This window comes from Portunus trituberculatus, chromosome 47, assembly GCF_017591435.1.
Source record: "Portunus trituberculatus isolate SZX2019 chromosome 47, ASM1759143v1, whole genome shotgun sequence".
Classification (NCBI taxonomy): domain Eukaryota; kingdom Metazoa; phylum Arthropoda; class Malacostraca; order Decapoda; family Portunidae; genus Portunus; species Portunus trituberculatus.
The window spans coordinates 33995256-34006476 of NC_059301.1; the positions used below are offsets into that span (position 1 = coordinate 33995256).

The window sequence follows — 11221 nt, forward strand, 5'->3', positions numbered from 1 at the left end:
CATTCTCGTATCTATCACATTTCTCTTTCAGCCCTCAATTTTCTTTGAAGAGCCAATTTGTTTTTCTAGTATTCTAGCAAGCATTTCTCTCAAGCACCTAACCTTTCTTTCCACTGCTATCATCTTTCTCATATTGGTCTTTTCCTCTCTAAAGCCTGGTAACTCCCTTCTGGCACTAGACTTTACCAGCTGCCTCAGCCCCAGTGGAGTCTGTATTATTCCTGCAGTACTGTGCCATTGCTTTTGTTTACATTACTGGCAGTCCTGTCCATACTTTTATCATTTTCCACTGTTTGTTTTTTGGTTTCAACATAGCAATATATTACAATTATGGAGTTAGGAAACAAACCTAGCCCCCTCTCCTCATGCAATATATTACCAAGCTGTTTTGCTTGGAGTTGGGAGTATCCCATAAGGAGCAGCTGTACATGTCTGCTCTCCATGGTCACTGCTGTATGTGTGTGTGTGTGTGTGTGTGTGTGTGTGTGTGTGTGTGTGTGTGTGTGTGTGTGTATTTACCTATTTACCTAATTGTAACATACGGGAAAAGAGCTATGCTCGTGTTGTCCCGTCTCCATATCTATTAATGTCCAGCTTTTTCTTAAAATCATGAATATTCCTTGCGTTGACCACTTCCACGTCTAAACTATTCCATGCTTCCACCCTTCTATGAGGGAAGCTATATTTTTTCACATCTCTCCTATAAGTGGCCATTTTAGTTTTTCCCATGCCCTCTCGACATTCTTTCATTCCACATACACAGATCTTCCCTATCCATTTTTTCCATGCCAATCATCACTCTGTATATTGCTATCAGGTCTCCCCTTTCTCTTCTGTTTTCCAGGGTCGGAAGTTGCATTCTTTTCAGTCTGTCTTCATAAGTCAAATCTCTTAAGTCAGGCACCATTTTCGTTGCAGCCCTCTGTACTTTCTCTAGTTTCCTTATGTGTTTCTTTAAGTTCGAGCCCACTGTATTGTTGCATATTCAAGCCTCGGTCTTATCATTGCAGTAATTATTTTCTTCATCATTTCTTCATCTAAATATACGAACGCCACTCTTATGTTCCTCAATAAGTTCAATACTTCTCCAATTATTTTGTTTATATGTCTCTCTGGCGATAGGTCATTGGTAATTGTCACCCCAAGGTCTTTTTCTTCATGACTGGTTTTATGTCTTCATTTCCTATCTTGTACATACTCCTGATTCTTCTTTCACTCTTGCCAAACTCTATTTTCTTGCATTTTGTCGTGTTGAACTCCATTTGCCATGTACAGCTCCATTTCCATATTCTGTCCAAGTCTTCCTGGAGTAGTTCGCAATCTTTGTCACATCTCACTTTTCTTAACAATTTTGCATCGTCTGCAAATAGGCTCACATAACTGGACACCCCATCCACCATGTCATTTATGTAGACCGCGAACATTACTGGTGCCAACACTGATCCCTGTGGAACTCCACTCTCCACCAATCCCCATTCTGATGGTCTGTCCTTAATTATTGTTCTCATTTCTCTTCCTACCAAAAGTCTTCCATCCATTTTAGTAAACTGCCATGCACTCCTCCTACCATTTCAAGTTTCCAGATCAGTCTCCGTGTGGTACCTTATCAAAGGCCTTTTTAAATCCAGATATATTCCATCAGCCCAACCATCTCTTTCCTGTATTACATCTATCACCCTCGAATAGTAACATATCAGGTTTGTCGTGCATGAACGCCCTTTTCTAAAACCAAATTGACACTCACAAAGTATGTCATTTTTCTCCAAGAAGTCTGTCCATCTATTCTTCACCACCCTCTCACACATCTTAGCTACCACACTTGTAAGTGACACTGGTCTATAGTTCAATGGGTCTCTCTTGTTACCTGATTTATAGATTGGGACAATGTTAGCTCTTTTCCAGTCTTGGGGCACTACACCTTCCCTTAATGAGGCATCAATTACTTCACAAACTTTTTCTGCCAGTTGCTCCCTGCATTCTCTTAAAATCCATCCTGATAGTGTGTGTGTGTGTGTGTGTGTGTGTGTGTGTGTGAGAGAGAGAGAGAGAGAGAGAGAGAGAGAGAGAGAGAGAGAGAGAGAGAGAGAATGTGCATATACTAGAACTCATCCGTAGCTACCCACAAGGTGTGGCTCCTCTTGGGTGCAACGTTGCCACTGCTATACCAGTACCTTCTTAAAAAAAAACGGAGTGATGATCGTTCTCTACTTCATTAAAAGAAGTCAGAAGAGACCCAAATACCTATGCAGCTATATAGTACATTAAATGCAATAAAGATTCTGGTTATATACATGAAAATGAGACAAGTAATTTACATGTTTGTTAAATAAGTGCACATACGAGTAGAAACACAGTAATATATTGAGTGGTTCCTTGCTTGAGTTAAAGGTAAGAGTGTTGCTCGATTTGCTTTCTCTTGCAAGAAATATCTATTAAGGCAGAATATGAATTCCTTGGTCTGGCTGCGCAAGACAGTGTATGACGGGGAAGCGTCAGGGGGTCCTTCCATGGTAGTGACCAGAGGAGAAGTGAAGCGACACGTGCGTGGTGACCTGACTCACCCCCCCAACCTCCCCGGGAAATTCCACCTGGGTCGTGAGTGGCAACGTCGCCTGACCTGATATGACACATCACCGTCCATGTATATGAACTAGCTTAATTTATTTTCGTATATGCCAATTATTTATATCATCTACCACTTAATGAAGGTTTCTGAATGTTCTGAGAACGTTATTTTTTGATAGTGCTATGATTACGGGACAGTGAGTAGTTTGTTTTTATTGGAGATTTGGCATAGTCTCACGGCAGACATGGCCAACGCCCTATGGGTAGGTACAGATGGGTTTTAGTATAGCCTATAGATTCATCTGCTCGGGTGTAGGAAGGAAGGCAGTAGAAAAGGAGGTACACTGAAGTGTTTTTCTTCATGGCATGTCACCTATTAAATTGATTGTCCGATTTTTCAATGACCAGCTATCAGTAATTACACACCTTATTTGATGGATCATAAGATGCACCTTTTCTCCAAAAAAAACTCAGGAAATCAGCATGCATCCTATGAGGCCAAGGTTTAGGATTGAGGCAGTGGTTGGTGGTACAATTTATGGCAACAGAGACTAAAAAAATCAAATCCCAGACTTCTTTGCACATGTAAACAAAGTGATGATTGGTACCACACCACAAAACAACTCTTTCTTTCAAAGTAACATTATATAGTAATTCATACATACTGGTATTTGAAATAAAATGATACCAGTCAGGAAGAATTCGCCTAAATGACCATATACCATGCATTGCATGAACCAAAACAACACACATGATCACTGAGCTGTGATCTTGATCTTGACACAGGGAAGCTTCACTGCATTCTTTACAGTGTGATGCCGTTACTCCTTAAGGTAAGACACACTTTCATACAATTAAAATTGTGCCTATCTTTTAAAATTCTTATCTTGCATCTATGTAAAAAGAAAAAAAAAAAATGTATTTGCCCTGTAGCCTGTCAGTCACTGCCGACACCATATGCCAGATACGCATTTACATCTCACAACAGGATTGGTACATAGGCTACTACCAAATATTAAAGTTTTAAATGCAAAATATTGGGATTTAATAATAATCTAAATGCAGGTGAGTCTTCAAATATCAGGTGAAATGCTTCACTTCATATTCAGAGCTTAAATCTGTTCATTTATCTTTGTTTTTCATTTCAGTGTCTGCCAAAACTGGGGGTGTCTTATGAGCCCTCGTGTCTTATAAGCAATCAAATATAGTACTTTCACACACTTGAAATATAAATACAGTCAACTCTTGATTTATGTGAAACAATAAGAGTACAGGCAATTTCCGCGTAACGAATGAGTTGCGTTCCTAAAAAACTGTTTGTTGTGTGAATTTTCGTTAAGTGAACCAATTATAATAACTTTGACCCCTGACTTGAACTTCCATTGAGAGTAAACAAAGCGAGAGTGCATCATAGTACAGTAAAAGGTTTAATGGAAGTAAAAATTATGAAGTTAAACTTAATTTAAGCAGTTTAATTTAAGACTAAGTCATTATAATGTACAATAATGTATGTATGTAAGTAATTTTATAATGTTGATGATCTTAAATTTATGAAGGGAGGGAGAGTGGAGCGGGAAAGACGCTAACTGGCAACCTGTGGAATGTAAACAAAAGGCGCATCATTGTACCACATGCAAAACTTATGTACCACATTTCCACAAGGTTTTCCATTTTATCCATTGCACAGTCATGAGTTTGGGTGGTTCTTTTAGCTTGCAAGAAAGATACGGTCTCACCAGCTGTCTTAATAGAGTCTGCTGACTTGAAAATAGTAATGACAGTAGATGGAGTCCAGCCATGTTGGTGAGCAATGCTATTAGTTTTCTTGCCTCTCTCATGTCTGTGAATAATATCCAGATTCACTTCGTGAGTAAGAGACGTCTTCTTAGCAACGCTAGGCAACATTGCAGGGCTGGTTACAGGGTGTTTTGGTGGCATGTTGAGCAAGGGAAGACTAGCTGCTGGTGACGCTGTTATTGTTTTGAACTAAAAGCGAGGAAGTGTAGGGGAGTGAGTGGTGTGCGTTTTGCCCACAAGAGGCGCTGACATATTCAAAAGCCTGTCGGCTTGCGTGATACGGCAGGGCTTTCAAACTTGAGAAAAATTACCTGGATAAAATTTTGTTAAAGCGAGTTTGATGTTAGTTATAGGAGCAGATGGTAGTAAAAGGAAACGTTCGTTGTAGCGAAATTTCGTTGTGTGAACCTTCATTAAGCGGGGGGTTGCCTGTATATGTTCTTGCCTGTGCATCTTTCTTGTCCGGGAAATTAGAAAATTATTATTCATTGTGATTTTTCATATGATTTCATATGCCAGGAATATTATCCCATATTCATACCTTAATTATTAGTGCGTTCAATGAAATAAACCATTAGTATAATTTGGTGGTGGTTGGAAGCAGTGTTTGTTTAACAACACCTGAGCTGATTGAGCCACACAGTTCAGACCATGCTACCTCACCATTCCACCACAGCCAACAGGAAAAATTATAGGAAGAGAACCTGCCCTATTACTGCTGCAGAGCGTAATTTATTAATAGACTTGATGATCCAGGAAAAAATGCTTTTAAATAAAAGCACAGATGGCCATATAGTGTGGCCATAAAATGGGAGAGAATCGCCACCTCCTTGAACTGGCAGTCTGTGAGAAGAGGACCACCAGCTATGTACAAATGGGTAGTTATTAAGTGGTAAAGACATACAGCTGATCATAAGCTAAGTAGAATTCTGATTGAAAACTTGGGAGATGCTGTAATTGAAGCTGGCAGTGGCATTTTTGTTGTTGTTCCTCAGACCTGTTCGTTCGCTAAAGCTTTGTTATTATTGACATGCCACCGACAAGTTTTGCGGATTCCACCCCTGGGTTTGATTCCAATCACAATTTTTGTAAAGTAGGCTATTTGAATGATAACTTATATATATTTTTATGTTTCTAAAGTCAATTAGTTCACAAAAAAATACCGTATTTGATGGCTCATAACATGCACCTTTTTCACCAAAAAAAATCTCAGGAAATGACCCTGCATCCTATAAGGCCAAAGTTCAGTATTGAGACAGTGGTTGGTGGCAACAGAAGTTCAGAAAACAAACCCCAGACGTCTTTGCAGATGTAAACAAAGTGATGAGAGATATTGCACCACAAAACAAGTCTTTCTTTCAAGGTACCAATATATAATAGGTCATACATACTGGTAATTCACATAGAATGACACCAGTCAGGAAGAATTTCCCAAGTGATCATGTACCACGCATTCTATAAACCAAAACAAACATGGTCGGTATTGGTGATCTTGATCTTGACACTGGCAAGCTTCACTGTGTTCTTTTGTGTGATGCCATTACTCCTTTACTTTTGTAAAATTAGAATTGCACCTATCTTTTAACATTCTTACCTTGCAAACATATTAAAAAAAAAAAATAATTGCAAAGATCAAAGTTTGTAAATCCAAACTACAGTGGTACCTCTAGATACAAAATTCATTAGTTCCGGAGTGGCTTTCATATCATGATTTTTTCTTATAATGAGACACGTTTTACATGTAAATCGCTTAATTCATTCCAAGCTCTACGAAAACACCACATTAAATTTTATAATAATGGTAAAAACTGAATGAAATCAGAGCCAAATACATTTAAATTATTCAATATACCTAACCTAACCATTAATACCTGTAAATGAAGTAGATAATAGAACATAATGCAATAATATATGAAAAATAATAATACGAAAATGTGGAACCTTGTCTTTCAAGTGAGGCGATGTCCGAAAGCGAAAGTGGTGGCAGAGGAGGAGGGCAAATGGCAGGAAACATTAACACTTAACTTTACGAAACACTTAGAATTATTATTATTAGCTGTTACAAGTATTTCCAATACCATAATCCTTCCTGCAGCCTACTGGGCATGTGGAGAAAATGGCCCGCTCCCTCGTCTCATAGCAACACACACACATGTACATGCACACGAATGCACACACATACATGCCAGGTGCCTTTATACTTTTATTAACCCCTTCCTTACCGCAGCCACTCCCCAATATAAACAAAGCGTTCCTCCTATACCGCAGCCCCCTGCCCGTGTGCGCACGTGCCTCACGGCCAGATCCACACATTATATTTCTTTCTAACTCAGTGTTATGTACTTTTTTCTAAACATATTTTTGTCATTTTATTAATAAAAGAAAACGTAAACATAATCATAAATTGTACACTAATCATAAATTCAGCAGCACACACTCTACACCTTGTGAGAGTGGCCCTGAGGCAGTCATAACTAGGCTGCTCCCCCTCACTTGCCGAGAGGGTTTCAACACTGCTGTCACTATCACTCTCTCCTATTTTTTTTCAGGATCATAGTCTGAATCATATTCATGTGGAGAGTCTTCCAGTATATCCTCACTATCTGTCTCATAATTATGATAATCCTCATCGCTGCTACACGAAGCAGACGCCATTATCTCTAACTAGAGGCAATAGATCAGTTTCACCACGGCCGATACTAGAGAACTGATGTTCTTGGGGGGACTGTGGGAATAATATATGTCAAAGAATAGTGATTGGCTTTATAGTTTATGCATGAAAAATTAATTCCGATATTGATTGGCTAGTTTGGGGGATGGTTTTGTTACGCTGGGGTGGCTAAAAATAACGCCTCCAGTGTTTGTTAGTTTATAGTGAACCACGTGGAGTATGAAAAAGGCAAAATCCGCACTCAGGCCATGGTTATACACGGAAATGTATTGGTGTGGTACGCACGTACCACGGCGGCATCTTGTGGTACCACGAGGTCGCTTTTGCGCGTGGTACGCACGTACCACAAAACAGTCTTGCGGTAAGGAAGGGGTTAATAGAACATCCAAATGGCTTACTCGTTCAAGCAAGAGTCAAAACTCCACTTGTGAATTATATTCACAGTGATAAAGCCTATGAAGCACGATTGCAACATGAAATAAATACAAACTGCAGCACTGACACTTTCGGTTTTGGCGATTGGACAAGTGATTCCGTAATGTAAACAATACGTGCAATACATGCCGTCGCCTGCCACTTAAACAAGAAGAGATGGACTGTTTCACTGTGTATACGTATTTACCTATGGTGTTTTTATTTACATATTTTTAAATTTGTGGTGAGTGCTCCAGCAAATTTGTAATGAGTGCTGAAACAACAATGTCTTGCAGACTCCTTGCTTCTGATGTTTTTGTGTTCAGTGGTTGGGTATATGGTGAATGTGTTCTTGTATGAGAATGACTTTTTTTCTTAGAAATTTCATTCAAATATTAGGGTGCGTCTTCCAAGATGCAGCGTCTTGCAAGCTGTAAAATACGATATTTATTAACTTTTTTTCAGTTTCTAAATGGCGAGTATTTTAAAATTTTCTGCATGCAGGAATTTTGAGTTTTGTTTTGTATCTTTCGTATGCTGAGTAATTTTTTGTATTATGAAGCGAAAAAAATCTTCGCGTATCATTTCGTAAAATGAAATTTTTGTAAACAGAAGCTTTCGTATCTAGAGGTACCACTGTATTAGGATCTAATAATGATCTAAATGCATGTGGATTCTTCAAGTATCAGGTGAAATCCTTCACTTCATATTCAGAGCTTAATTCTGTTCATTTATCTTTTTTTTCATTACAATGTCTGCCAAAAGTGGGTGTGTCTTATGAGCCCATGCATCTTGTGAGCCATCAAATATAGTGATAATAGTTAATAGGTATTTACGCAAAATTTATGTGAATGTAATGACAAAGACATGGGTCTTGGTTTACTTTTGCAGTTAAATCCTGCCTGATCATTACCTTAAGCTATGGGAAGGCAGCATTTGCTCTTAAGAATACTGATTTCTCCTGGACAGTATCCTTCAACTGATGAAGGTGAAAGGTATTGTTTAAGAATCTGGTCAAGAGTGTCTCAGTGTAGTTTCCACCCCTAGAAGCTGCGTGGGTGTGTGTGACATCATTGAGTTGAGTTAACCCACGTTCATTTGAATGAATCGCATTATTTATTCATATCTCCTTTAATATCAAGTCGCGTTAAATCTAAATTGCATTATTCAAACTTATGTTAATCGAGAGTTGACTGTATCATATGATAACACATATGGACATCTTTTAGAAAACTTTTTTAGTGAGCCTGGACCTATCCGTTTTCCATATCCCATGCTTTTAACCTTTAAAGTTCATAAATTTCAGTTTTCACTATCCTACATGCTTAATGCAGATATATTCATATTCATTATTATTAGGAGAATGATATATGAAAGAGAGTATGCCACTGTCTGAAAAACAACTGGAACACAAGACAAATGAGCAGCAGGTGACACATGTAGTAGTCCCTTGGTCTTTCTTTTATTATTTTATGCAATTGTCTCATTGAACTAGATGGAGCTGCAGATTTAAGTAGGCATGTCATGTGAGTGTCTAAGTTATTCACTCAATGATTCTAAGTGAGATGAGTAATCAACTTTTAAAATCTCTAATTTTCTAAAATTCCAGTTTATATGTAAGCTTTATTTAGAACATCTGTTTGATGTTGCTGTCATGTTTTATGCAAATGTGTATTTCATTTTGTGGTAATTTAAGACAATACTCTAACAATTGGATATGTGGATCAGCACAAGATGTGAGCTTTTCCCCCATGCCATAAGCTATGTGGTATGAATACCCATGATAATTTTCAAGAAAATTGAAAAGGAAAATAAAATAAAGATGCATGTTATAGATATGAGAGTTGTTACTCATGTGGTCATTTTTATGTCTCAGAACTTGATTTAATCAGTGTTAGTTTAGAGTTCAATCTGCATCAGTAAATGGAAATCAAAACATAGTAGATAGAATTATAATATTATTGAAGATGTCTTTAATCTTGTTTTAATGAATTTTTTTGCAGCTTCTATTCTCATCACATTGACTTTGATTTTATGTGCAGGGAAAGTCTTATTGATGGAATTTTCCCTCAAGCTCAGAGCCTAGTATGTTTAGAGGGGTAATGTGGATAATAAGAAAAGGAACAATGATGTTTCTATTCAATGAAAGTTGATCTACTTAGGACTATGAGAGATGATACTTGTAACGTATTTGTCCTTAGAAAGAACCTATTTCATAGATGCCAACACCTTTACTAGGTTTTCTAATTGTGGTTTTGGTATTATATGAAATGTGAAGTGTTTTTTAATCATCAGGGGGAAGAGGAAACTGCCCAGGAATTGGTACACTTCATTGAGGCTGCTGAGAATGAGTATCAGACAGCCATCAGTGAAAACTACCAGACTATGTCCGACACTACCTTCAAGGCCTTGCGTCGCCAGCTTCCTGTTACACGGACCAAGATTGATTGGAATAAGATAGTTTCATATTCTGTGGGTAAGGAGCTTAAAAAGCAATAATAGTAACTGGTGGTCCTATGGAACATTTAAAATAATTCATCTGTCTCTATGGGATGCTGTAGGGATAGTTTTAACAGTGCATTTGGTGGTCATTATTCCTACTGATTAGTATTGGTTGTTGAATACTTCAGAGTCAAATTATTGTTTTGTCCCTTAATATTATTGATATTTGGAGTTTATCAGTATCTATGTTTTCCATTTTATCTGCTTTGTTATAGTTGATTGAACCCATCATGAGTTTTAAATAAAATGGTTTGACTTGTTTGGGTAAAGAAAAAAAACATATTGCTTTTGGACTTATGTGGAGTGAACCATGCCAGTTGAGCACTGTTACTGAAGCTAAAATTACATCTTGTTGAACTGTTGTGTAGGCTATCAGAAACACACAGCAAGGGTATCCTTTCTATTGGGAGTGAAACACTGAGCTCCATGAAACGTTTAGAAAGCAAAGCCAAATGAATAAGGCAGATCTTCCTTTGGAGGATTACTCCAATTTTTACAAATTTATATCCTTCAAAAGTTTGTGTGGTCAGTGTTCCACCTTTGATCAAGTCTTCCTGTGCTTTGTTTTTGATTGTTTACACAAGCGATCAAGTGCAACAGGCAACAGGCTCATTTTATAGACTTTACATGAAAGTGTAGTAGAGTCTATTAGGAATGTGAGTTTCTGCTGCCAACATCATATTTCTGAAAAGAAGCTGCATTTTGCAAGATGGTCCATGCCGTCACTACTACCCAGACGCCTGTGATACCTCGCTGAGGGGAGGTCTTAGGGACGATGTTGGTTCCTAGAGATGGCCTGCTTGCTAACTGCTTGATGGTGTTGATTATATAGTACATATTTATCTAATCATTTACACTTAATGTTTAAGAAGTGATTTTGCAAGAAGTTCCTGTTTTGCCAAGTGCATTACAGGCCAAAAATATATTATCAGGTAGCCCAATGTGAGGGCATTTCAATTGTCCTTTGCACATTATGGATGAAGCAAGGTGAGCTCTGCACAAACAAACCTAGAAAGAAAATATATTGTTGCAAATTTTTTTTCTTTTTCTTTTCTTTGGAGTGGGGCAGAACAGCAATGAGTGTTGAGGAATTCTTTGTACTTGTACCACATTCAGCAATAGTAGTTTCTCACTATTCTTTTGTCTTACAAAATGTTCCTCTCATCATATCAAAATTTATCAGTACATATTAAAATTATGATATTTTTAGTTTGGTGTAAATGAGTAAGTAAAGTCTGTGATTTTTTGTAAATAACTATCAGCATCTATGGT

The 11221-nt window shown here is 37.8% G+C and overlaps 1 protein-coding gene across 2 annotated transcripts in view; it reads left to right on the forward strand.

Annotated features, from left to right (window-relative positions):
• LOC123498117 (F-actin-capping protein subunit alpha-like) overlaps positions 1-10986 on the forward strand; it is a 44758-nt gene extending 33772 nt beyond the window's left edge. For both annotated transcript variants that reach the window (XM_045245274.1, XM_045245275.1), the window contains exon 7: positions 9743-10986. In XM_045245274.1, coding sequence (XP_045101209.1) covers positions 9743-9946 — 204 coding nt within the window. In that variant the 3' untranslated portion in view covers positions 9947-10986. The remainder of the gene's footprint in view (positions 1-9742) is intronic.
• The last annotated feature ends 235 nt before the right edge of the window (positions 10987-11221 follow it).